Here is a 27468-nt window from a genome sequence, read left to right on the forward strand (position 1 = left end):
ATGTCTTGAGTTCTTTAGAACAATCAAGCATGGCAATATCTCTAGCATTACTCTTTTGTGTGTCCATACGAATTTTAAGTTTACCTTTTCTATTTCTGTGAAATGTTTGTTGCTGCCTTTTGTTAAATCTGGAACTTACTCTGTAGCCAAGGCTGGCTTTGAACTCTCAGTCTTGTCAGTGTTGGGATTATAGATGAGAGCCATAGAACTTAGTCTTTTCACTTCTGTTCCTTGACTGGCATTATCCAATTGATCAGTCCACTTAGTCTTTCCTCTGCCATCTCAGCTCTCCCTTGTGAGTCTTTTTAGTGAGTTCTTAAAGTTCAAGCACTATACTTTCAACTCCAGAAATCCCATCTGGCTCTTTTAAAAGCCAGAGAGATGACTCAGAAGTTAAGAGCATGCACTGCTCCTCTAGAGGACCCAAGTGGGATTCCCATTAACCACATCAGATGTCTGTAACTCTAGCTCCAGGCTAGAGCCTCTATGGGCACATGCTCTCATGTGCACACACACACAATGAAAATAAACCTCAAAAAACAAGCCCAAAGCATCTCTCTTTATTGAAGGTCTCTGTGAGACGCCACATTCCCACCTTCCTTAGTTTCGTGATCATGTGTGATGGCAGTGGTGTTTTCTGTTAGTCCTGGCATTCTGCCACCTCATAGGCAATCTCTACTTGCCTCAATTTTAGGAGGTGGGCTGTATCTTCTGTTTTTTCTCAGACCTCTCATTGGTGTTGTTTAAATTTGACATTAGTAATAACTAGTTGATTTAAGAACAACTCTGGGGCTTGTTATTGGTGTGTTTGAGGGTAGATAGATCATGGTTTTGGTAAGGATGGCTATCCTGCATTTGGCTTTCCCAAGCTTCTGGTTTCTCAGGAAAGACGGGTTTTGTTGGTCACAGACCTGGGATAGGATTCTTGTTTTTCTAGATTTTTGGTAGGACCTATAACCATGAGCTCTCTCCTTATCTACTCCACAGCTGCCCCACAGCCCTGCAGTGTGTGTTCAATATCCCTCCTAGGGTTTCTTCCTGCACCCTTCCAGATACCTTGTCCCAGTGGGGTTTAACTGGCTGAGTAGGGCACAGGGACAAGGATGTCTCCTAAAGAATAAGAATCCTGGATTCCCCTGTGGCTGTGCTGGACCCCTAACTCACAGCTTTGTGGGATCCAGGAACTGTACAAATCTCCCTAAAACTTTGTGTTGAAAGCAAAATAGTCATAGTTCAGAATCATTCCCTTTTCTGTCTGGCTCAAGAATACAGGAAGAAGAATAGAGATAATCAGTGAAAATTATTTCATATGTTTAATAGTGACATTCTTAGAGTAGCTCTCACAAAGCAGGTAGGTGATTTCTCCATCTCATTCCTTCAGTGTGTCCTGGTTATTTCTGGAATCTGCAGATTCTGGGTTTCTACACACAGGCTGCTTCATGTGGCCACATACGGAAATAAGGAGGTGGCAGCTATCCAGAAGCAAGAGAAAGGCCCTGGCACACCACTCCTTGAAAGTCTGTCTGGCTTCCTCATCAGGATCCATCAGGGGTGTTTGTTTCTTTTCTTAGTGCTTTTAAAACCTCTGGCTGCACCTTGGCCAAAACAGACAGTAGAAGGTATTCTGAAACAGAAAAAAAAATGGTCCTATCAAACAATGGCATTATCTTTAGCAACACAGTTTGTCTGTACTTTCTTCATATTTGTATTCTGGAATGTTCTCCTTTTGCTCTGTGGAATACTCAGGAAATGGAGTCTGCCCTCTTGGGTCCTAGGATCAGCTCATTGTCTCAGGCTTGCTTCCTGTGGGATATCTTCCTGGTACCAATGTGCCAGCAAGGTCGGCTCCTGCTGAGGCCCCTATGGCATTGGTTTCCTGTTATCTCCATTGCTGAAACCTAATCACCATAGGCAAGCAGGGTACTCTCAGGCCAAGTTCAAACAGTTATGGAAGATGGCTCCTGGAAGGCAACTGAGGGACATAACATTTCCATCTTCCTGTCAGTTTGGATTATTGGGCTACCCCCACCCCCACCCCGCTGCCACTGTTCAAAACTTTCCGCAAAACAATAGCTGAAGTTAATGTGAGTGCAATCTGAGAAACACTGCCAGGCAAACACAGACTGTCCTTTCCACCCAGCAGAGATAACAGTGATGGATGGATGTGTGTGTGTGAGTGTGTGTGTGTGTGTTTGCATGCTAAGCTCTAGGGTCTAAAGCACAGGAAAGCAGGGAAACTGGAACACTCAGGTTGTTACCTGCAACGAAGCCCATCTTCTTGCCCAGTGTTACCCACTCTCAAGCTGAGGGTCATTAACACAGAAAGATGTACACACTGACCTGTGACTGTAGGTCCGCCGGCAGGGAGGTGCGGCTGCAGGTTCAGAGCAGATTTCCATGGCGTCACTGTCATCTTTCAGGGCTCTGGCTGGTGGATCTGCTGCTGCTGGCATGGCTGGGCTGTAGAGGACAAAGCAGTGAGCTGCCTTTATAGCTGGTTCCTCAGCAGTAATCTTTCAAGGAAGACATTCTTTTTTCCTGCAAAATTCACCCCCCACCCCCGCTTTACTATTTTGGAACAATCTAATGTTACAATGAAATTTTTAGGCTATTGGAAAAAGAAGAATGCTCAATGGCATGGTCATGCATTCATATAGCTAAGTCTGATAATTTATAAATTTAAATATAGTGTTTCTTCATCCTTCTCTCCTTTAAAAACAGCTGGGGTCAGGTATAGTAGTGCATCCTTTAATCCCAACACTGAGAGATAAGAGACAGGTGATCTCTGTGAGTTCTAGAGGCTAAACAGCTCTACAAAGTGAGTTCCAGGAGAACCAGAGCTACACAGTATACACCGTGAGACATCTACCTAACCCCTGCAAAAAAAAAAAGAAAGACAGCTGGCCAGGAACTTGACATGTAGACTAGCCTGGCCTCAAATGCAGAGATCTGCCTGCCCCTGCTTTCCAAGTTCTGGGATTAAAGGCAAGTACCACCATGCTCAGTCCACATCAGTATTTTTCTTTAAGATTTTCAATTTTTGTATTTATGTATATGTATGTGTTATTCTCAGTGCCACACATTTGTAGATGCCTAGAGGCCAGAAAAAGGCACTGGATCCCTTGTAGCTGAAATTACAAGCAATTGTGAGCCATCTGATATGGGTATTGTGAACAGAATAGTGAGTTGTAGACCCAGCCCCCAAATGTCTTTCCATGAGGGAGAGACTTACTAAAACGAACCAGATAACATAGATTCTTGCCCTTACTATCAATGAGCTAATGCTGAACTGTAGATGTGGAGAAGTATTGAGGATTCAGATTCCCATGAGGCATTCCACAATGCAATGGATTCTCTAATTATTTTACATAGAAAGTTCAGCTATTTGAAGTAAATAGACTTCAATTCAAAAATTCTTATCTATTTGCTTACTTATTATGTGTGCTTATGTGTGGTATGTGTGTAAGATAGAGGCCAACCTCAGGTATCATTACTCAGTAGCCATCTGCCTTATTTTTTGAGACAGGGTCTTTCACTGGGACCTGGAGCTCACAGCTGATACTAGGCTGGCTGGCCTAGTACCTTCTCTGGTACTAGCATCCTATGTGCACAGCACCACTGTTGGCTTTTTTAGGTAGGGTTAGGGATTGAACCTCAAGCTTACACACTTCACCAAACGAGCTGCCCCCCCACCCCAATCAATGCAATATCTAATGATTGTGATGAGAGCACAGTGAAAGGAATCATTTTGTAAAGGAAGCAAAGAAGCAGTACACTAAGAGTTATTCCAGGAGCTATTTTTCCCAGGGTAGTACAACAGTCATGTTAACAGACAGCTTTGTCGACAAGTTTGTAAAAGTAAGTGGAGAGAAAACAAACCAAAAGGAAACAAACAAACCCTAGGAGGTTCCACGGGAGAGGTGTGAAGACCGCATGCACTGGGACAGTCCCCAAGTGCCCTGCTGGCGGATTTAGAGGGGCATGCAGGGCACAGATCAGCACAAGTACCTGCTGTCACCACAGACATATAATCCAAGCATACTAACTCACTGTTCTCAGAGTTTCAGTTACCTGTGTATAAAAACTAAGTCAGGTTTCACTACAGTGTCGGTTCCCAGGCTTAAGACTTCGGTCCCTACGTACCCTCTGTTTGTCTTGGGTTTATCAAATCGGAAATCCGCAGGGTACAAGTGGAGCCTCACCATGTGATCCTTCCGGGCTTGGCTGGTCTTGAACTTCTCTGGGCAGCCTTCAACCAAGCACTGGTACTACAAAGAACAAGGTGTCACCCCCCACTCTCACCCTCGCTCAGCCCCATCCCAGACACCATTGCAGATGTGCTTGGTGTAGCCAACACCCACCATATCTTGCCTCTGGGCCAGGATCTGGAACAGAGAGTCATGCCATTCCAGGATGTGCACATCCAACAAATGCCCAGAGGGGAAGGCACGGCTGCAGAGGGAGCAGGTGTTTCTATGAGACATGTGGTAGTGGTGCTGGTAGTCCTCTAGGGCAGCGAACACTTGGCAGCAGCCAGCCACCTGGCAGGTGAACTCAGGCACCCTGGGAAAGGAGGCAAGTCACTTGGAGGGATGCCCACCCCAGGCAAGAATTCCAGGCAGATCTCTTACCCACATTTCTGTTGGTGAACCTGAAACAAGTCCAGAGTTCCTATGCCACCCCAAGTCTTACTAACAGACTAGGGGAGGGAGGAGCCAGCCAAGCCATGCGTGAGCGCGGGAGAAGCTACTCAGGGTGTCATCTGGGAGGGGCCCAAATCCTAGCCTGTTTAAGGACGGGAGAGGAGGAGCCAGGGTAGCGCTAGCAAGCAGAGAAAGGCATCGAAGCCAAGCTGCTCACATGGACTTCTCCGGCGTCTCGGACACTTGCGTGAGCATGTCCTGCAAGTAGAGGTGCCGCTGCACATCCCCATCCTACAGAAGACACGCGCCAAGAGCCATGAGTGGACCCCGGTCTCGAAGCCCCGCCCTACAGTTTTGAACCAGGTCCCAACCTACAGAGATAAGCCCAGCCCCCAGGTCCTGTCCACAGGTCCCGCCCACACGAACAAGCTCCGCCGGGCCTAGCCCCGCCCACAGCGACAGTCCTACTCCCCCCTCGGCCCCGCCCTGTGTGGGGGGGCTCAGGGTAATCACGCACCTCAAAGAACTCGTGATCCCGTGGGAAGCGGACGGGGCGCGGTGTGAACTGGAAGGGCGCTGCTCCAGCTGCAGGGTTCCGCTCCACGGGCAGCGGTTCGGCTGCCCCGGGCGCCCCGGCCAGACGCGAATATAGCGCAGGGGAAAGCAACATCTCCCGGGCTGCCGCAGCCCTTCGGCCACCGTCCGCGGGGCGGGGACGGACGTTACGTCTATTAACTTCCTGTGGCGACCCCGCGGGGCGGAACGCGGCGCACGGAGGTGAGTGAGGGCTGGGTCTGGCTTGTGGCGGGAACCGGTCGGGGAGGGGCGGGGTTGGAGCCCGGCGCGGGGACCGGGTACGGGATCACGAAGGTCCTGCAGCGGTGAAGAGTCTGATTCTCTTGGGCATCTGCGGCCGGCGGTTCGGACTGCCAGCCCGGGCCTGCTCCGCAGCTCCACAATGCGACAGTCTCTGGCTGTTTCTGTTCCCTAGGACATATCTAAAGGCTTAAAGAAAACTAATGTTTAGAGATGAGAGAAGCCTCCCTTTTTTTTCTGGAATTACTTACAAATCAGGAAGCACAACAGGCTCCTTGGATTAATGCATGGGAAGTAGTGCTGAGAATTTACTCAGTTTCTAGGATATGATTTTTCTCTGTGGCTTTGGAGGCTGTCCTGGAACTAGCTCTTATAGACCAGGCTGGTCTCGAACTCACAAAGATCCGCCTGTCTCTGCCTCCCGAGTGCTGGGATTAAAGGCGTGCGCCACCAACGCCCGGTTTAGGATATGCTTTTTAATGTAAGTATCCGTGTAAATGATGTTTTCATGGGAGTAGCTCTGCCCTCTGTGTCTGATGTACGGGGCTTCGTGTTGGTGGCTCACGCCTTTGAAGAGACCATATGTGGGGGAAGTTTGGCATTTTGTTTTCTGCTTGCCAGGTAGCTTAAAGTGCCTCTTTTGAGACCTACCATTTTTTTAAATGTTACTTGAGCATTTTATTTTTGTATGGGGCTTTTGTCTGCATTTTCGTCTGTGCACCGTGTGCATGCAGTGCCAGTGGAGTCTAGAAAAGGGCATCAGATCTCCTGGGATTAGAATTACAGAGGGTTTTGAGCGACCATGTGGGAGCTGGGAACCGAACCCAGGTCCTCTGCAAGAACAGACAGATGCTCTTAACTGCTAAGCCATGTATCCAGCCTCAAGGTACATGTCACTTAAGGGGCTGTCAGTATCTTAGTGTCTCTCTGAAACTAAGCAATTCCCACATTACTTAGTGAGCATAACCAGATCCCAAATATCAGAGTGAGCATGGCGAGACATTTGTTTTATTTAATCCCCATAGCAATTCTCGGTAGCTCTGTGACTCCCTCTTTTCATATGAAGCATGCAAGGGGTTAACAAGCATTTTGCCGGGAGTCCCCACCCCAATGGGGAAAGTATCATGTTCCTACTGCTTTTTGTTGTGGTTACCCTGAACACCCCTTAGAGTATGTGTACTAGGGATTTGATACCAGCTTTTGACTTTCCATTTTGTTTTGGTCCTTGGAGACACCTATTTTGACCATTGGTGGAGGATGCTAAACTAAGAAACTGCTTTTCCATTACATGGGTTTACAGTGTGGAACTCTCAAGGTTAAGTTCCAAGATGGACTACTTTGTACATTAGCATACTGTGAGAGTGTGTGCTGAGTCTCCTGCCCTTGGCACTGTTTAACTCAAGGCTTGTCTCAATTGGATAAGTTAGCACAGCAGTTCTTAATTTCTGAGTTACAACATCTTTGAGAATTTATAAGAATGCTCAGAAAATTTACAGATATGAATAGTAAAGTCTTATATCCAGGTATAACTTTACTAATGTTTGTGGATCTCAAATTAGGATCCTAATACAGGTGGGTTTATTACCATGTTCCTTTAGCATCCATAAAGTTTATTAGGCTTAATTTTGAATCTGTAGCTAGTGCCTGTTTTCCTTAATGCTCTTTATTAGCACTGGTCCTGACTGCTAGCTCAGCCATCAATGGAGGAGTGGAAGAGCCCATGTTGCCAGCTTTTAGTACCAGGATGTTGGTACATCTGTTACTATGAGGACATTATATACAGTCTCCCCGTGGTCGACCACTTTCCACTGGGATGGTGGGATGGTGGGATGGAGGTCACCATGCCCTTCCTGACCAGTGGAACATTGGTTTAGAAATTCACATGCTGTCTTCTGCTGTTGCTTTGTGACATCGAATGAAGTTCTGTTTGATTTTGAGACAGGTTCTTGCTGTGCATCCTAGACTGGCTTGGACTGTGATCATCCTGCCCAGCCTCTCAAGGTCTGGGGTTACAGCCTCAGAAGTTGTTTTGATCTCTATCACTTGTGGCCAGTGTCTAGACCCTAGTGCAGCTGGTCCTAGAGTGTCAGCAAAGTTGGAATATGTGGAAATCTTGCCTACCTAAAATATCTTTGTATGGGGCTGGAGAGATGGCTCAGCGGTTAAGAGCACTGACTGTTCTTCCAGGGGTCCTGAGTTCAATTCCCAGCAACCACAAAGTGGCTTACAACCACCTTGAGTGAGATCTGGTGCCCTTTGCTGGTCATATATATATGGCCTCATGAGTGGGAAGTTTTAATATATCAGGACAGAGGCATTAGCCTAGGTCTATACACGCTCCCTCAAAGGGCAGGATCATTGTGTCTGCCCAGCCAGGGCCAAAAAAGCTGAGACAGAAGAACAGACCTGCCTCCTGCTGACCCATGGTCACATGAAGATAGGCTGGAGCAGGGAGTGAGAACCAGGCTTGTGGGGCCTATTTCAGTGATTTACCCGGTACAATTGACCTCTGAAGTGATGGTGTGAACTGGAAAACCGCTGGAAGCTCTGTTGACGGGTCTATAGTAGAGGTGAATGCACTGACAGTGGCAGCACAGTGGCTGGCAGATCTCAGCATTTGGTTATAGATCAGACTGCCAGGGATGGGGAGAGACTCATAGTTGATATAATCCTAGCGATGATTTTTTTAAAGATTTATTTATATATTATGTACACAGTTTTCTGTCTGCATGTGTCCCTGCAGGGCACCAGATCTCATTACAGATGGTTGTGAGCCACCATGTGGTTGCTGGGAATTGAACTCAGGACCTCTGGAAGAGCAAACAGTGCTCTTAACCTCTGAGCCATCTCTCCATCCCTTAGCGATGATTTTTATGTTGAAGGTTTGAATCAGTCAAAAGACATTTTAGGTTTTAAACTTATGAACAACTTTCTGCTTTCAGGAGAATATTGCTATGTTGGTGTCTCAGAGCTAAACTATGAGTGAATTTCGGATTCACCATGATGTCAATGAGCTCCTCAGCCTGCTACGCATCCATGGTGGAGATGGGGCTGAGGTCTACATTGACCTGCTGCAGAAGAACCGGACACCATATGTTACAACCACAGTCTCTGCCCACAGTGCCAAGGTGAGCACCTATCCCTGATACAGGGCCATAGGGTTGGGGACCTGAAGGTGCAGCCATGGGTGTGAACACTCATCTTAGGGCTATGGGGATGGGAGCCTGTCCCTGATAGTGACAGCATGGCTAGTACTGGGCCAACAGCACAGTGAATGCTTCCTTTGAACCTGTCATTCGCTGTGCTTTGCTAGTCTTCTGGTTCCTGGCAATAGCTACTATTATTTACCCCATTGCATGGATGAATCAGTGGATATCCAGGGAGAAAGAGCTAGTATCCGTGAACTCTCACACAGTTCTCCTCTGTTTCTGAGTAAGAGATTTACTATAAGTCAAAATTACTGAGTGGGAAAAGGAAAGCTATGGGTATTAATCATATTGAAATTTCTTTCAGTTTTCGTTTTTACTTTTTATCTCTTTCTTTGTGTAGCCTTGTCTGGTCTGAAACTCACTGTGTAGCTATGTAGAACAGGCTGGTCTTGAATTTAGAGATATCTATCTGGGATTAAAGGTTTGTGGTACATTACACCAATTATTATTTCTTTATTAAAAAAGATACCTTTGAATTTGAAATCTACTTCTAAGAACATAGGTGTTTTTAAACCTAAAAACATAGATGCTAGAGAGATGGCTCAGTGGTTAAGAACACTTGCAGCTGTTGCAGAGAGCCTGGTTCGGTTTCCAGTTCCTCACATGGTGGCTCATAACCACCTGGAACTCCAGTTCCAGGGGCTGCATGGACACTGCATGAACGCGGTGCATAGACATGCATGATATATGTAAACAAAATACTCAGACACATAAATAAAAGTAAGCCTTGTGAAAGTTAAAATATACAGACATTGTGAGGCTTCACCTATTTAAATAGTATAGTGATGGTATCAGTATAGTCAAACGAATTGAGTGGAGCATGACTCAGGAGGCACACACTCTTTAGTTAGCAGATCGTTAAAACTTGCTGAGTGAATGGGTACAGGCAGGAAGTTTGAGAGGCAACAAGTGTGAAAGAATGTATGAACCTGTAGGAGAGTGAGCATTCCTGGGCCTGTGAAGCATAAGATGAGAAATCATAAAAGAAGGGTGTCTGGGTTTGGTGGACCAATGACATTCATTTCCTGTTTATTTAAGAGATGTGATTGATTGTTTAGCTTACCTAATTCAACTCTGGTTTGTTTATTTGTGTGTGTGTTTTTTTTAAGTATTTGATTTGTTACTGTCATTAAATTACTTGTGCTTGTGATTTAAGGTTAAAATTGCAGAATTTTCTCGTACTCCTGAGGACTTTTTAAAGAAATATGAGGAACTGAAGTCTAAAAACACAAGGAACCTTGACCCACTGGTGTACCTGTTATCGAAGCTCACAGAAGACAAAGAGGTAAGCTTCCTGCCTCATCTGCATCAGCACACCTGCTGTGGGGACACTGAAGATACCTCCAGTGTCTACACAGACCCTGACGTGTGGTCCTCACAAGGGCTGCACGTTATCCTTTACATGCATTTACTTCTGCACATCCTTGCCCTGCTTTCAGTGGCTGGCAGCTGTGCCTCATGAAGGCAGCACTTTGAAGGCATGTGTTTGGGGAAATGTTAACCTCTCTATTTTTTACTGTAAACTTAAAGGGAAGAGGTTGTACTGGTTTATGTTCCAGTCCCCATTATTTTGGGGCCCAAGTTGAGGCAGAACATCAGGGAGTAGTCTGGTAGAAAGGTGTCAGAGCTGCTGGCTTCATGCAACTGGAAAACAGAAAGGATGGACTAACGTGCATGAAGCGTTCAGTTAATCCATTGATAAGGTTAGCAACTTCATGATCCAATCCCCTTTGAATACCATCACCAGACTGAGCCTTTAACATGTGAATCTTTTGGGAAGACATTTCATATCCAAACCATAGCAGTGAATCATAATAACTCAGGATGGACACAAACCAGGAAACGGGGATGTAGTAGCATGGGCTGGGCACATCTGCTTTTCTCTGATGCTGTCCTGGTTCACACCTATTGCATGTGTCATACGTCAGTGTGGAGCCAGTGAATGGTGTATTGAGCCCTACTTTCCATCAGTATAGAGGTGCAAACCAGGCACAAGGCCAGAAAAGGGAGTGGTACTACTGTCTGGGCGCTGCAGAGGGAATGTAGAGGAACATTTGTACAGTGGGGACAAAATTAGGGGTGACTATCAAAAAGGCTGTAGGATTTGCTTCCCCTGGTGTTTTGGTGACGTGACAGGTGGTAGAACACAGTAAGCTTTTATGGCCCAGTGTAAACGTATGATTTTGTGTGTTTTCAGACACTGCTGTATTTGCAACAGAATGCAAAGGAAAGAGCTGAGCTTGTAGCCAGTGCTGCTGCGAGCAGCACTACCAGCTTCAACATCCCTGTTGCAGCCTCTAAGATGTCCACACAGGAGCTAGAAGAACTGAGGAAGCAGCTTGGCAGTGTGACCACAGGCTCCACACTGCAGCAGGTACCAGCTACCATGGTCCACATCCCCTCCCCCCGCTGTTGGCGGCAACACTGGGTACTAGTTATGCAGATATCTCTATTCTTAGTTAAAAAAATAATCTGCCCTAAGTGAGACTAAGGCTGGATTGTGTTCTATAGTCATAATTCTGACCCGTAAGAATAAACGTTGCAGTGAGGATATGACCAAGTCATCGTTCTCGACTAGAATTTGTGACAATTTCTAACAAGATAGTACTTTTTAAATTACCAGTTATGCCGGGCAGTGTTGGTGCACACCTTTAATCCCAGCACTCAGGAGGCAGAGGCAGGCGGATCTCTGTGAGTTTGAGGTCATCTGGGTCTACAGAGTGAGTTCAGGACAGGCTCCAAAGCTACACAGAAAAACCCTGTCTTAAAAAAAATAATAATTACCAGTTATTTCCTCTAGATTATTTTCTTCCACTGTCCTTGCTGCAGCTTGGATTTATTCTGCCTCACACTGGCCTTTTTGTGAGTTTTGAGTGTCATCTTAGAGCCACCTCATGCCTGCCTTTGAGACCCTCAGACCCCTTTCACAGCCTCAGCTCTGGGAAATGCCCGAGCCTCCCTTCTGTGCTGAGCACAGAGGACACAGCCAAGTCTTTTAGGTATGTCTCTATGCCAGTTGTCACACTGCCCTCATACCACTCCCTCTATGTGACCAACAAGTATACAGAGCTGCGTCGGTGCTTCCAAAAGTTGCCCAGCATTGTCAGCATCTGGTTGTTAGTTTCCCAGGAAGGCTAGTACTCTGTGCATGGCCTAGAATCTAGCCTTTGTGGTGGATTTCTCCATATGACAAAGATGTATACCAGTTGCTAACTCCTGTCTTAACAAGTGGTGTTAGACCTAGTCACTGCTAAGAACTGAGACACTTCCTGCTTTGTGTCCTGATCTGAAACAGCTCGAGGTAAAATGCAGGTACTCTCCCATGGCTCTCATGGTTCCTTGACACCTGTGGGCTCCTTGCTGGACAGAGAGAAACCTTCAGAGGGCCTGACTCTCCTGTCCTAGGCCCAGATGTTGTAATGGGCAGATAGAAATATGACTCCTTTTTAAATAAGATCAAATGTCCTATGTGCTAAACAATGGAAGTTTTCTATGCCAAGGATGTGTTTATTTCTGTGTCTTGAGTTTTATTTGCACTATGGTATATTTTTGTTTTGTTTTTTTAAAATATCTTTACTAGTCTCTGGAACTTACAAGAAAGATGCTTCGAGACAAACAGAACAAAAAAAACTCAGGCCAGCCCCTCCCAGTCTTCCCAGCATGGGTATATGAGAGGCCAACACTGGCTGGAGATTTCCTGATTGGTTCGGGCTTAAGCTCAGACACAGCTTTGCCTATAGGTATGTGATGGATTTCTTTCTGACAACGAGCATTTCTCCCTGCTTGCATATGCTTCATCAGGCTGGGAAACTGTGGGTGTCACACTGAAGCCCAAGGAATTTCTGCATTCCTCCTTCCAGACCTTTGGGATAGTCCGAAGCTGGCCTCACAGGCTGTGCACACATGTGCTGACACAGGGACCAGGAGGACACATTTTTCTGAAGTGATTACCATGGATTCCATCAAATATTAGTGCTGTACTCACAAAGACCTTACAAGTTGTGTCTTATTAATAGTACTGCTGTTTCAGGGCAGGTTCTTGAGAATCTGAGATGTGTGTGTTAGCATACTGTGGGCTACAAGCAACCCCACAGTCTTTTTTCAGATCAAAATATGAAACTTTGTGCATTAGCCTAGCATACATGTGGTATCCTGCTCCTTTGATGGCAGCCCCAATTGAAGAGGAATGTGGAATGGTGTGCCTTGCCACAGTTCATGAGTTCTGTGTGGTGTTGGTGCAGAGGTCTGCTGTCACCTTTAGAAATATAGGGCTGTTATACAAATTCAGTGTTTTCATCTGGAGGTGGTGGCACACACCCTTAATCTCAGCACTCAGGAGGCAGAGGCAGGGGGACACCTGTGAGTTCAAGGGCAGCCTGCTCTGCAGAGTTCCAGGACAGCCTGGACTGTTTCATAGAGAAAGCCTGTCTCAGAAACAAATCTTTTTTAAAAGAGGGGTCTAGAATAAACATGTCATAACCTAAATGAATGACTGCCTCAAAATTACCTTACCAGGATTAATTGGTCTATTACCTTTAGACTCAGAAAATTTTCAGGGCACAAATAGCATGAAGACAAATTCTTGACTAAAATGTAGTAGAAGTTGTAGAGAGAAGCCTTCCCGCCAGCCTGGTCCCAGAGCCGCATCAGTCCCAAATGAACACACAGGGGCTATATTATGAAGTTGTTGGCCTTGCTTGTTTCTTACTGGCTAGCTCTGGCCTAAGTATTTATCCCATAATTGTTAATCTAAGTATTTCTCTTAGTGGAGAAAAGGGTCCGGACTTCTTACCCCTATGGTGGCTACATGGTGACTCCCTGTGTTTCTCCTTCCCAGAGTCCTCCTCGACTCCTAGTCCCACCTATCTTGCTTCCCTATTGACCAACAGTGCTTTATTCAACAAACAATAAGAGACAGATTTCAGAATGACATCTCCCATCATCTCCTCTTTTCTGTCTAAAATAAGGGAAAGGTTTTAACTTCAACATAGTCTAATTATATATAACAGAACAGTTATCAAGTAAGAACATAGTTACAATATTTGTCCATTAACATTAGTAAGATTTAAAGAAAATATCACCTATCCTATCTTTATGAGTTTAAAGTCATGTATGTAGCTTATCTTTTATCATAACTAAGGAAAACTATAACTATCTGTCTTCAACTCCATCAAAGACCACAGAAAGATAATATATAAACACTACAATTGACAGAGACATCTTGCTTCTTGGACAGTCACCCGAAGTTCCTCTGTAATGTTGGGGCATCTATCTTCAGCCCGTAGGCCACAATGTATCTGGAAGACTTCTCAGCAAAGCAGGAAGTCTCAAACTGTCCATTTGCATTGGCAGTCTGTCATTCATGTTTCTGTGTTCTGCAGAAAGTCTCATAGACTCTTCCATGTAGCAGGAACCCTGAAGGACTGTTTGAGTTCAGCAGTCACTTTCCTATGGGTCCTGCATGTTCAGATTATACAGCAACAGTCAAGCAGTCCAGGCAAGAGCAGTTTCTTGCTAATCTTGCCATGTTGAAAGCAAACTCCATAACGAGTTTCCTCGATGCCCATCTTCCTCTCAGACATAATTGGTGATGCCAGGAGCAGACATTTCTCATTGTCAAGAAAAACCCTAAACCATTTTAAATGCCATTTTCTGAAGGTCTTTGAAAGGTTTGAAGACTATCTATCTCAAATATATTTCTGTATATCTAGAAAACCTAACTTGGCCAGGTTTAGTCACAGCAATAACAGAACTTGTTGGTACCAACTTTCTATATTAGTTACTTTTTCAGTGACCAAAATAACTCCGAGATCAAAATAACTTAAAAGTTGGAAGGGTTTTGCGGGGGTGGGGGTGGGGGTGGGGAAGCCCACTGTTTCAGAGATTTTAGCTAATGCCCTTTGCACTGTTGATTCTGGGCCTTCAGATGAGGCACCACATCAGGAGTGTGTGGTGGAAAGGCTGCTCATTTTGTGGACAGGAAGCCGATCTTGTATAACCTTCAAAGGACCTCCAGTGTCCTACTTCCTATAACTAAATCCTGTGTCCTGAGGTTTCCATACATACCAATAGAGCTACCAACTGGGGATCAAACTTTCAGCGAGACATGTGGAATATGTTCATATTAAACCATACCAGTGAGTCTCTTCCTCTTTCATCCATCTGTATACAAGAAGTTACAGAGAAGATTGATAAGTAAGGTTATGGAGCCAGCAGCATGGGGAGCCATACTCCAGGGTTGCCTCTGCCTTGCAGGTACACTGCCCTTGACCTCCCAGGAATCAGCAGTAGTGGAAGATCTGCTCTATGTGCTTGTGGGTGTGGATGGCAGGTATATCACCGCTCAGCCTTTGGCTGGGAGGCAGAACCGTACCTTCCTTGTGGACCCCAACCTGGACCTGTCCATCCGGGAGCTGGTAAACAGAATCCTCCCTGTGGCTGCCAGCTACTCTACTGTAACCAGGTGGGTCCCTAGTGTGACCAGCGCATCCCTAATGGAACAGGTCCTTCCCTGGCTTGAGATTCTCCCTCCTTCCTAACAAATTTTGGAGACTCTGTGAGTCACAGATCTCTATCCTGACTCCGTTTAACTCTTAATACCACAGATTCCCATTGGCTATAGGTGCTGGAATGAGTAATTTGCTTCTTTTTTTTTTTTTTTTTTTTTTTTTTTTTGGTTTTTCGAGACAGGGTTTCTCTGTATTGTTTTGGAGCCTGTCCTGGAACTCACTCGGTAGACCAGGCTGGTCTCAAACTCACAGTGATCCGCCTGTCTCTGCCTCCCGAGTGCTGGGATTAAAGGCGTGCGCCACCAACGCCCGGCTGAGTAATTTGCTTCTTGAGTAAGAAGAGGACTTGGAATGGGCTCGACTTTTGTTTGGAAATTGAGCTGTTCCCCAGGACGTTCCATGTGTCTTTGCTGTAGGTTCATTGAGGAGAAGTCTTCATTCGAATATGGGCAGGTGAACCATGCCTTGGCTGCTGCCATGAGGACCCTGGTAAAGGAATACCTGATCCTGGTCACACAACTGGAACAGCTGCACAGGCAAGGCCTCCTGTCACTACAGAAGCTCTGGTTCTACATCCAGCCAGCCATGCGGACCATCGACATCCTGGCCTCTCTTGGTGCGGACTGCTGGTGGAGGGGCTGCAGGTGGGGGCTCCCTAAGGCAGTGCATGGCAGGCCATTCTGGCTGTGGGTAGTCATTCATATTTCACTCTTTGGTGGTAGCAGGGTGGTTTTAGTGAACTACAGAAGGAAGGCTCCAGAGTATTTTTCTTGCTTTTTGAGTCAGGATCTCCTTATATATTCTAGGTTGGTAGCAAACTCAACTGTATGGTCCACACTGGCCTCTAACTCATAGTTGTCTTGCTTCAGCTTCACGAGTGCTGAAATTTGGGTGTGTGCCACCATATCAAGCCTGGAAATCTTTCTTTCTTTCTTTCTTTCTTTCTTTCTTTCTTTCTTTTTTTTTTTTTTTTTTTTTTTTTTTGGTTTTTCGAGACGGGTTTCTCCGTATTGCTTTGGAGTCTATCCTGGAACTCGCTCTGTAGACCAGGCTGGCTTTGAACTCACAGAGATCCACCTGCCTCTGCCTCCCAAGTGCTGGGATTAAAGGTGTGCGCCACCAACACTCAACTTGGAAGCTTTTCTTGATGGCTTCATTAGCAACTGTAGTTTCAGCATTCGAGCATGGTGTCTTGGGAGAAGTCATGCCTGCCTGCCAGGGGTGCATAGACACCTGGGTAGTGAGTCACCCCTTTCTACCCACAGCTACCTCAGTGGATAAAGGCGAGTGTGTGGGCGGGTCAACACTGAGCCTTCTCCATGATAGGAGCTTCAACTACACCGGGGACAGCCAGGCGCAAGAGCTGTGTCTCTATCTGACCAAGGCAGCCAGTGCACCCTACTTTGAGATTCTGGAGAAGTGGATCTACAGGGGCATCATTCATGACCCATACAGGTAAGGCCTATGGGTGCCAGGTGCCTTTCACCTGACTCCACTGTTTGGTAACCTCTGAGAAGGGACATGCCCCACACAAGTCTTCAACGCAATAGCTCGCTAAAAGCTGAGGGAAGGTGTCACTCAAGTGCCTTTCAGTGGCTTCATCATGTTGAATGAGGAGCATTGGTGTCTCAGCCTGGAGCCCATGTTCTTACTGATTCTATGTGATTGTGTGTGCCACTTCAGCCTGGTGCTTTTGAACAGGTAAAGCAAATGACTGGTTCACAGAGAACTCTGTTCTGTTGTGCTAGGGATGAAACCCAGGGACTGCATGTGCTCTATCATAGAATGAACCTTGTGTTTCTCTACTGAGGAGCCGCATTAAAGAATCTAGTGTGGTGAGCCCAGTAAGGAATGCAGTTTCCATCTAACTGCAGGCAAATGGTTCTTGAAACTCTCTGGGAAGGGCCTGATTCTGTTGGTGATAAACCCACATAACAGGACAAGTCATTCTGTGTCAATCCTTTGACCATAATGGAAGAGTAGGGAAGAAGCCACCTAGCTTTTCTTCAAAGTAGACACCTGCTCCCAAGTGAGGCTAGAGTTAATCAACTCACAGTGGTTGCAGGATGTTTCTGGAAGTATGTGGCCACCTCAGAGTTGGCCAGGCTTGCCCTGTAGTGCCCCTAAGACACTGTAACTTCCAGTGAGTTCATGGTGGAGGAGCACGAGCTGCGGAAGGAGAAAATCCAGGAGGACTACAACGACAAGTACTGGGACCAGCGCTACACTGTGCTGCCGCAGCAGATCCCGTCCTTCCTGCAGAAGGTGGCAGGCAAGATCCTCAGCACAGGTACTACTGCTGGGACCCCTCTCCAGGGATGGGAGTGGCCTCTTCACAGCCTTCCAGCCCCTGGAGAAGACTGCCTGGGAATGGCCTATTACCCTGAGCTGCTAGCCACTGGTAGTTCCTACTCCCCATGGCTTCATTCTTCCCCCTGAATAGGAAGCTGTCTGCCTTAGACATAGCTTTCTGTCTTGGGTTTTAATATCTAAAACTCCATCATATAACAAGAAAAGCCATGAGGAACCCACACCCCCCAGGCCAGCCACATCTTGTAGTTTCATTGCACAGGTTAGGGCCTGATGTAGATACTGGGCAAGTCCTTGGGGCCTTGGCATGTGTGCTGTATTATGAGAGCTAAGCAGAATGAGAAAGGACTAGGGATGATTTAGCAACCTAGCTCTCAAGGCTTTTCCAAAATCCTTCCCATGAAGTACAGTGCTGAAGAACCATTGCAGGTCACTATTGCATAATCTTTTCAGGGACAGGAAACAAATTGTACCTCATGTTTGGTTGGCGTCATAAAGATCCAAGCCTGAGACAGTGATAGTGAATCACCTTCCTCTTTGTTTTTCTTTCTTTCTTTTTTTTTTTTTTTTTTTAGGAAAATATCTAAATGTGGTCAGAGAATGTGGTCATGATGTCACCTGTCCCGTAGCCAAAGAGATCATCTATACACTCAAAGAGCGGGCATATGTAGAACAGATTGAGAAGGCATTCAACTATGCCAGCAAGGTGCTGCTCGACTTCCTCATGGAGGAGAAGGAGCTGGTGGCTCACCTGAGGTTAGACTTCACTTCATATACATGTGGCTAAGAGTAGAATGTTCCTTTTAGCAACTTTTTTTGGGGGGGAGTGGGTCTCTGCATAGACTCTGCAGCCCCAGTGTGAGGTGGCTGGGGCTTTGTTCTCTTTACTGTCCAAGCCAACAAGTCACACAGCTCTTTGCTGTCAGCCTCTCCCCTGCCATGCCAGAGCAGTAGCTCCATGTCCCACTGAGAGCTGCCAAGCCTCTTATATGTTGAAGGCTGGAGTCAGGCTGTATGCTCAACAACACCACTGTACCCCATACACACACCCCACCCCGTGCACAGGTCCATCAAGCGCTACTTCCTGATGGACCAGGGGGATTTCTTCGTGCACTTCATGGACCTTACTGAGGAGGAGCTGAGGAAGCCAGTAGAGGACATCACACCCACACGCCTGGAGGCTCTGTTGGAGCTGGCCCTGCGAATGAGCACTGCCAATACTGACCCCTTCAAAGATGACCTCAAGGTGAGTGCAGTGTTAGCCGTCATGGCACGTGGCTTCTGAGGCATTGGAGTGAGCACATAACAGGGTCCAGTCAAGGTGCGCCACCAGTGTTCGTCCTTATTTCAGAACACTGGCTTGTAAGCATTTTGTCCTTGTGTCTGGTCTCACAAGGGACGCTGGTATGTACTTTTCTTGTGGGTTTGGTCCATACCTGTGCCAGATTAGGTTTACATCACCTCACCTCACCTCGTGAATGGAGATACGTGCTTCCTCTTTATGTCCTTAGGTTTGGGGAGTGGGTGAGTTACTGTCACTGGGCTCTTTTTCTGGGAGATACTGCATCAAGGCTCCTATCTCATGGAGGTCAACGTCTTTCATAACTTGGGCTTCCAGAGTTCACCCTGCACACCTGTGTGTTTATGTCACCATCAACAAGGTGTGTGTTTGCTGTTGTCGCGCAGTGCAGAGAGCTGTTATGGTTTAGAAAGCAGGCGGGAAGAGCTCAGCTTCCATCTCTCTGAGGCCAGTGGTCTGAGTCTTTTCTCTTCCGTAACTGAAAGCTTGTCAGTTCCATTGATGTTTCTAAGAACTCAAAATTGTTTTTTTTTTTTTTTACTTTTCTCCCTTTCTATTTGTTTCTATTAACTTGTTTCTGTTAACTTTGAGCTTAGTTTCTCTTTTTACCTTCTTGAGTTTTGAAGTTAAGACTATTTTAGCATGCTGTTTTCATTTGTTTCAAAAGATTCTATAGTTTTCTCATGATCTCTTCTTTAGTGATTTGTTTTGTTTAATTTCCACCTATTTGTAAATTTTCAGGATTTTCTTCTACCTCGAATCTCTTGGTTTTGTTTTGTATTTTAATTTTGTTTAATGTGTGTTTTGCCTGCAAGTGTACATGTGTAGCACATGCGTAGTGCCTATGGAGGGCAGAAAAGAGCATCCAGTTCCCCGGAACCAGAGTTACAGAAAGTTGTGAGCCACCATGTGGGTGCTGGGAATGGAACCTAGGCCTTCTGGAAGAACAGCCAGTGCTTTTAACCATTGAGCCTTATATCCAGCACTGATGCTTAGTATTAACTTCAGTTGCCATGCTTGCAGAAGCATGCTTTGTGTAATGTCAGTTGTAAAGTATCAGTGTGTCCTGGGATCCCACATGGGTTCTTCCTCTCTTTGCAGGTCTTGGACAGTTCTTAGTGCAGTCCAGGAGGCTTCCATCTATTACTGAGAGTGGGCCTGAGTCTTTAATGTTCTCATAGAACTTCATTTTTCCTTGCAATTCTGCTCTACTTTATTTCATATTTCTGAATCTCTTGTTAGGTACAGGAGTAATTTTATGGGGTACATCCCTAGTGACAGTCTGTGGCCTGATCATCCAGGTGAACCACACAAGAGCCATCTCAGGTGCTGTCCATGGGGCACATGAAAGTGGTGTCTGCTCACCTGATGTCCCCATCTGTGTTACTTTGACAAGCAGGATTAGAGTGGTCGACATTTTCATGACTGTTAGGAGATGGTGAGCATTTGATTTGTTCATGAGCTGTTTGTGTTTTTTTCTTCCTTTATTTTTTGCACTTTTTTTTTCTTGTCTTTTATATTCTGTGTCATGTCTTACAGGAACCCTTGTCACACTAGCATGTGGTTGGCTCTTAATAAATATTTTAATAATTAAATTGTAGACAGTACTTTGTTCATAATAATTATTGTCATGTATCTTACCAAGTATACTTCATCTTCACAGGTAAAATAAAAGGTCTTCACTTCTAAGATTTACTGAGTTTCCCCTATGGTTTCTCACTTATAACAACAGCAGAAACTTTTAAAATGTTATTTTAGGCCTAAAGAGATGGTTCAGTGGTTCAGAGTTATCTTAGGTTTTTCTGTTGCTTTGATGAATACCATGACCAAAAGCAACTTGCGGGGCAGATTTATTTCAGCTTACAGTTCTACGTTACTTCTGTTACTGAGGGAAGTCAGAGCAAGAATTCTAAACTGGGAGGACCCTGGAGGCAGGAGTTGATGAACAGGCCACAGAGGAGTGTTGCTTACTGCCTTGTGCCTCATGGCTTATCAGCCTGCTTTCTTATAAAACCCAGGGTCACCAGTCCAAGGGTGGCATCACCCACAATGAGTTATGCACATCAATCACTAATAAAATGCACCAAAGACCAATGAGAGGCATTTTCTTAATTGAGATTCCCTTTTTCCAAATGACTCTAGTTTGTGTAAATTTGACATAAAACTAGCCAGCACAAAAGTGTTTGCTGCTTTTGCAGAGTCTGAGTTTGGTTCCCAGCACCCGCACTGGGCAACCTGTGTCTTTAGTTCAGTGGACCTGATGCCCTCTTCTCACCTCCACAGGCATCAGATGTTCACAGGTTATACGTACATACATACATACATACATACATACATACATTCGTACACACGCTCACATATACACATAATATAAAAATAAGTCCTTAAAAAAGTAAGCTTCCTGTATTTTCTCTTCCATTTGAATGGAAGGTGTTTTGATATAATTTTTTCCTGTGTGGTGGTGTAGACAGAACCTAGGACCTCACACATGTGCTCAGTAGTGTAATACATAAATCCCAACCTTTTTCTTTTGGCGACAGGGTCTCTACATAGCCCTAGCTATCTCGCAGTTTAGTATGTAGACCAGGTTGGTGTTGAACTCACAGAAATCTGCCCGTCTCTGCCTCCCAAGTGCTGGTGTTGCTAGAATTAAAGACATGGGCCTCAGAGTTCCTGGCTCTAACATCACTTAGTAATTAAGGGTTATCAGTGGTTAGCTTCTAATAGTATTTAAGAAACTTGATTGCTCTTCCAACTCCACTCAGGGGTAGGTGAATTAAGACAATTTTGTATGCATCATTTCTTTTCTTTTTCCCCAAGATTGACCTGATGCCTCATGACCTCATCACTCAGCTTTTGCGGGTTCTGGCCATTGAGACCAAGCAGGAGAAGGCAATGACTCATGCTGACCCCACGGAGCTCACACTGAGTGGTCTGGAGGCCTTCTCCTTTGACTACATGGTCAAGTGGCCCCTGTCACTGATTATCAATAGGTGAGGCCTACGTGACCCAGGCCATTTATGGTGGAGAAAGTGCATACCACTGAGCTATTCCTTGACCTACCTTTTTAGTTAAGGCTTTTCAGTTGGTATTTAACCCTTAATAGTATTTAAGGAACTTAGTTGCTTTTCCAGCTCAGTGCAGGGTTGGTAGGAGTCAGAACTGCCTGCTGGGGCAGCCTCACTCTGCAGGATAGTGGGTTGTTCTTGCTGGCTGTTGGTGCCACCTGCAGACAGTCAGAGGCACAGGCTGCCTTGCCCAGGTTGCTGACTTACTCCTCTTTGCAGGAAGGCGCTCACCCGCTACCAGATGCTCTTCCGGCATATGTTCTACTGCAAGCACGTGGAGCGACAGCTCTGCAGTGTCTGGATCAGCAACAAGACTGCCAAACAGCATGCGCTGCATTCTGCGAAGTGGTGTGTCCTGTTTTGCCCTCCCTGTTGTTCTTAAAAGAGTGACTCTGCTTTTTAGGTCTTTGAAATCATTATTTGAAAGTCACTTGTAGCTTACGTGTTTTCATGACTTTCCCACTAGCTACATACTCACTGTCTATATCCTCATCGAGCTGCCTCTGTAGTCCTTCTTGAGTACATAGAGCAGTAAGTGCTGGGAAGTGCTCTGTAACCTTCTATACACTAGAGTGTGGAGCCAGCTCATGTTTGAAGGAAAGGCTGAGGGTAAAATTTCTTAGAATCTGTCTCAGGGCCGGGCTGTAATGGCTCATGCCTTTAATCTCAGCACTTAGGAGACGGAGGCAGGCAGATCTCTGTGAGTTTGAGGCCAGCCTGGTCCACAGAGCGAGTTCCAGGACAGCCTCCAAAGCTACACAGAGAAACCCTGTCTCAAAAAACCAAAAAAAAAAAAAGAATCTGCCTCAGGGTGATGAGCAGTGGTGATGCACACTTTATTCTTAACACTCATGAGGCAGAGGCAGGTGGATCTCTGAGTTCGAGGCTAGTCTGGTCTACAGAGTGAGTTCTAGGACAGCCAGGGCTACCCACAAAAACCCTATCTTGAAAAACGTAACAAAACAGAAGTTGCGTCAGGAGCTGGAGCAGTGGCTCAGGGCTTAGAAGCATGCTCTTACAGAGAACCAGCGTTCTATTCCCAGAACCCACATTGAACAGCTCAGTAGTGCCTGTAACTCCAATTTCAAGGGATCCTCTTCTGGCCTCTGTGGGCATTTACACTCGTGTGGGGCTATCACATACTTACTACACATAAACATAATTTAAAAGAAATCTGAAAAAATTGTTCTGGTAAAACCAAGTGTATGGAGCTAGCCATGGTGATAGTTCTTGGTATTATCACCTACCCCATATCTTAGCTACTTTTCTACTGCTGTGATCAAACACCATGACCAAAGCAGTTTATAAAAAGAAAGTCTGTTTTGGGCTTATGGCTGCAGGGAGATAAGAGTCTACCACCGCTATGGTGGGGAGCGTGGCAGTAAGCAGAAATGGCAGCTGGAATAACAGCTAAGCACTCACAGCTCGAACTGAAAGCAGGAGGCAGCGAGAGGTCTCAATGGTCTCAAAAACCATCCCCAGTAGCATACTTCTTCCAACATCCTAAGCCTCCCCAGACAGCACTACTGGGGGACATGTCATCCAACCCTCCACTCCTGCTCTGTCTCCATGGTATGGCTAGTTGGCACGGCCTTTTCAGGGTGCAGGGTGGTAAGAGTTGTGCTGAGTAGGATGTTTACTTAACACCCCGATGAAGCCAGAAGTGAGTGTCCTCAGACTTTGGCACTGAGGCATCTTCCTTGTTAATGTCATTTGTCCCTGTGGCTGAACCATCAGCACATGAGAGCTGGCGTCATGAGAGTCTTCTCTGCAGTAGAATTGGGAACAGGAGCTGTCTCTATGCATGTACTCTGTGATGGTTCTGCAGTACCTCCTCAGTAACTGTTGTTTATGCACTCAGGTTTGCTGGTGCTTTCACTTTGCGGCAGCGAATGCTCAACTTTGTCCAGAATATTCAGTACTACATGATGTTTGAAGTGATGGAACCGACCTGGCACATCCTTGAGAAAAACCTGAAATCTGTGAGTTTCTGCTCTACAGAAATATACATAGCATTTGAAAGGCTCTTCCCCAGCCAAAGTGCATTTCATAGCACCATCATGTGCTAGCCAGGTGTCATAGTGGCCACAGAAATGTCCACAGTCTCATCTGCCTGCTTCCTGCTCATGTGCAGACAGGGCTTCCTTCCTGTAACATGGTGCATGAGACAGGAGACAAGGAAGGAAGGGGTAGAGACATGGTTTCTAAGAGATCACAGGCCCATTGAGACAATGGAAATGTGCAGGCAGTAGAGTGAGTGCCAGGCCAGAACTGAAAGCCACATGCACAGTATCTTCGGGGAATCTCAGGCCTTTATTTGCAGGCTTCCAACATTGACGATGTCCTTGGCCACCACACAAGTTTCCTTGACAACTGCTTGAAGGATTGCATGCTGACCAACCCAGAACTGCTGAAGGTTTTCTCCAAGCTCATGTCTGTGTGTGTCATGTTTACCAATTGTATGCAGGTGAGGACAAGGAGGTGACACGGGAATGTTGACTGTCTTGGCTGTTGCCGCATGCTGCTCTGTCCCACAGCTTCTGCCCTTGCACCCGGGCTTTGTGGCCAGTCCTTCCCGTTCGGCTATGAAGCTTTCTAGGGGTCCTGCCTTATTTTTCATAGTATCCCTGGTACTGGTCTCTGTCTTAGGCCTTTGTATTCATTTGTCAAAACTGAGAATTAAGTTTGCTTAAACTTGTCCAAAATAACGTAGAACATATCAGAGGACAGAGGGTAGCCTGGGGTCTGTGGATTGGGGGATGCTGGGAGCCAGGTGCTCTTCAGGCAGTACTTTGGAGCAGACAGGAGGTAGGAGGTATAGGTGATGATGGGTTATAGAAGAGACAGGGCTGTGAAACCCATTCCTGAGATGTTTAGGGGCCATGTTAATTCCCATATAGGAAAACATGTACCAACTGTGACTTTATGAAAATCAGTTGGTAATCATTGAGAAATGTAGACTTGCAAATGCTGAGAACTAACATCCTGTCTACAGCTTCTGTCCCTGTGTCTCTCTGTGTTGGGTACTGTGCACCTACCTGTAGGTACTTGCTGTCTTCTACAGAGCACAGTATCTGGAACTAACCGTAACCTTTCCTTGTGACCCGCCCTTAGAAATTTACACAGAGCATGAAACTGGACAGTGAGCTAGGCCGGCTGGCACTGGAGCAAGGTGTTGTGCAAGGACCACCTATAGAGACTGAGCGGACTGAGGATCGTCCCCGAAAGGAGCCTGCCAGGAAGGTATGTGACCTTGGGGCTTGTCCAGAAAGACCCTCTTCCTAGTCAGCTGTGACAGTATAGCCTTGCAACTAAGAAAATAAAACCAGGACTGGAGAAATGGCTCACTGGTTAAGAACACTGGCTGCTCTTCCAAAGGAACTTGCTTCAGTTCCCAGCACCCACATAACAGCTAACAACTGCCAAGATTTGACACCTCATACAGATGTACATGCAGGCAAAACACCAATGTAAATAAAATGAGAATAAATAAATTTGTATTAAAAAAAGAAAAGAAAACCTAAACAGGATAACTACAAAGCCAGGTGAGGTGGTGCATCCCTGGACTTCCAGCTCTTGGGAAGTGGAGGCAGGAGGATTGGTTGATCAGAACCTGCTCCAGCTCCATAACAAGTTTGAGACCAGACCTGTCTCAAACAAACACACCAGAAATCATTTATCACCCTTTTCTGGCTGTCACCCATGTCACCCATGATTGGGAGAAGATGGGTCCTGCAGTTAGGTTTGAAACACAGCCACTGGTCTTCCCTCCTCAACACTGAGCCTCCAGACATCTGGCCTCCAGAGTGTCACAAAGCCATCTGTACAGCAGCATTGTGTGGAGTGCCTGGCTGCCCTAGAGCACAGAGCTTTGCTTGGCTGCAGCTGGTACTTAATGTTTATCCCTGGTTAGAACAGTCAGTTGGTGCAGATACCTATGCAGCCTTTAGGACTCATGGTTACCAGTGGGCAAATGGAAGATGGTCTGGGAGCAATTGAGGGCCAGAAGCCAAGGACAATAGGAGATAAGGTCTATAATTGCTTCTTAGTGGCCAGGATCAAAGCACACTAGTTCTGAAATCAGAACTGCAGAGAGCACATAGTACCTCACTATTGGTTCTCAATGCTGTGACCCTGGAGAAGCCCCGATGTGCTGGGTCTGCTGCCCTAAGTACTTCTCCATTTTCTGTGTTCTGATGCCTCAACTTTCCATCTTTTATAACATGGGAACATCTCAGCTTCCTTTATTAAAAGACTAGGGAGGCTGAGTATGGTTGTATGTGCCTGCAGTTCCAACATTTGGAGGGTAGAGGCAAGAGGATCAGGCATTCAGGGTGAGTTTTAGACCAGTCTGGACAACATGAGACTCTGTCCCCAAAAAAAGAGAGCCAAAAGTGGTGGCACATGCTTGTAACCTCAGCCCCAGGAGGCTGTGGTAGGGGAATCACAAGCTAGCCTGAGCTATGGTAGCAACAGTCCATCTCAAAACTAAAAACGACGTAACAAAGGGGAAGTGCATCCTTGTAGCACACAGAGATGCTAAGTGCCCACCTGGTAACCAATACTGGTCTCCCTTGGGTTTGTCTGCAGCACTTGTCCGAGCATGTGGATACTCCTCAGCTGGCCTCTGGCTTTGAGGCTACCATCAATAACTTCGACAAAAACTTCTCTGCCCATCTTCTTGATTTGCTGGCCCGACTAAGTGTCTACAGCACAAGTGACTGTGAACATGGCATGGCCAGCGTCATCTCCCGGTAAGAAACACTTTGAAGCCTAGCCCTGCCACCTGCTTTCACTGTAGCCCTTGCTCCCTATAGCTCCCAGCAGCAGGCCCCCTGCTCTGGGCAAAGGCTAAAGAAGGAACTCTGGGGAGGAGGTTATTGATGGGATAAGAAGGGGTTCTGACTTCATCAAGAATTGAGTACCATCCTTGAATTGCCCTTTGAAAAGTGCTAGTTTGTACATTGGGACCATCTAGTACCCTGTGCCACCCTACAATGCCCTAGTTTCTAGGGTCACTAACACTGCAAGTCACTGCTAGGCACCTTCAGACTCCCGTTACCAGGAGATGCTAGGTGATGGGAATCCTAACCCATGGTGTTGGGTTGAGACCTGCTAGTGTACCCATGCACTGACAAATGGAGCATGCCCTTCCCTCTGCCTGGAAGAGATTCTGAGTTGTGTCTGTCACATGACTGGGAGAAGTGGGGTTGCCACATGGACAACCCATGGCAGATCCTGTGTTTCTTCTCAGCTTGGACTAGACTCCGCCCTCTCCTAGAGCTTCCCTAACTCTCCTTTCCCTCCTCTACAGGCTGGATTTCAATGGTTTCTATGCCGAACGCCTGGAACGTCTGTCTGCAGAAAGGAGTCAGAAGGCTGCGCCCCAAGTGCCCATCCCAAGGGGGCCCCCAGCACCAACACCTAGGGTGGCCATCCCTGCACAATGAGCTCACTTCTTAAATATAATCTTCCTGAAACAAGTGTGTTGTGTGTTATTTTTGGTTAAATATGGTCTGAGTTTCCATTGTGGCTCAATGAGTTCCTTTTTCAAGGTGTTAGATTTCCTTTTAGAGGCTTTCCAGGGGGCTGGAGAGATGGCTTGGTCACTAA

General features: G+C 46.2%; 2 protein-coding genes across 3 annotated transcripts; one reads left to right on the forward strand and one right to left on the reverse strand.

Moving 5' to 3' along the window:
* Positions 1 to 1294: 1294 nt before the first annotated feature.
* Positions 1295 to 5366, reverse strand: Znf511 (zinc finger protein 511). The gene is made up of 6 exons (XM_005064251.4): positions 5161 to 5366; positions 4861 to 4934; positions 4362 to 4563; positions 4144 to 4268; positions 2341 to 2460; positions 1295 to 1624 (listed from the first exon to the last, which is right to left on the reverse strand). The coding sequence occupies exons 1-6, from the start codon at positions 5311 to 5313 to the stop codon at positions 1546 to 1548; spliced, it is 753 nt and encodes a 250-aa protein (XP_005064308.1). The 5' UTR covers positions 5314 to 5366; the 3' UTR covers positions 1295 to 1545.
* Positions 5288 to 27338, forward strand: Tubgcp2 (tubulin gamma complex associated protein 2). Of its 2 annotated transcripts, none has more exons than XM_005064252.4 (18): positions 5288 to 5420; positions 8402 to 8587; positions 9825 to 9953; positions 10866 to 11042; positions 12249 to 12408; positions 14924 to 15131; positions 15594 to 15793; positions 16443 to 16632; positions 17322 to 17467; positions 18063 to 18243; positions 18553 to 18733; positions 21608 to 21780; positions 22075 to 22203; positions 23717 to 23837; positions 24179 to 24322; positions 24970 to 25098; positions 26446 to 26609; positions 27170 to 27338. In XM_005064252.4, exons 2-18 carry the CDS (start codon positions 8438 to 8440, stop codon positions 27303 to 27305), a joined length of 2718 nt encoding a protein of 905 aa, XP_005064309.1. In that variant the 5' UTR covers positions 5288 to 5420; positions 8402 to 8437; the 3' UTR covers positions 27306 to 27338. The 2 variants fall into 2 exon arrangements, with proteins under 2 accessions (XP_005064309.1, XP_012971817.1); XM_013116363.3 differs by lacking the exon at positions 5288 to 5420 and adding an exon at positions 5919 to 5940.
* The last annotated feature ends 130 nt before the right edge of the window (positions 27339 to 27468 follow it).

Source organism: Mesocricetus auratus, unplaced genomic scaffold (assembly GCF_017639785.1).
Source record: "Mesocricetus auratus isolate SY011 unplaced genomic scaffold, BCM_Maur_2.0 Super-Scaffold_4256, whole genome shotgun sequence".
In the NCBI taxonomy this organism is placed as follows: domain Eukaryota; kingdom Metazoa; phylum Chordata; class Mammalia; order Rodentia; family Cricetidae; genus Mesocricetus; species Mesocricetus auratus.

Bases quoted from the DNA above. Each gene is read 5' to 3' on its own strand.
- Znf511 (XM_005064251.4), bottom strand. From the start codon at position 5,313: ATGTTGCTTTCCCCTGCGCTATATTCGCGTCTGGCCGGGGCGCCCGGG. The intron at 4,935-5,160 runs GTGCGTGATTAC...TGTCTTCTGTAG, and splicing joins GGGATCACGAGTTCTTTGAG to GATGGGGATGTGCAGCGGCA. The intron at 4,269-4,361 runs GTGGGTGTTGGC...TGTTCTTTGTAG, and splicing joins TGGCCCAGAGGCAAGATATG to TACCAGTGCTTGGTTGAAGG.
- Tubgcp2 (XM_005064252.4), top strand. From the start codon at position 8,438: ATGAGTGAATTTCGGATTCACCATGATGTCAATGAGCTCCTCAGCCTG. The intron at 15,132-15,593 runs GTGGGTCCCTAG...TCTTTGCTGTAG, and splicing joins AGCTACTCTACTGTAACCAG to GTTCATTGAGGAGAAGTCTT. The intron at 22,204-23,716 runs GTGTGTCCTGTT...TTATGCACTCAG, and splicing joins GCGCTGCATTCTGCGAAGTG to GTTTGCTGGTGCTTTCACTT.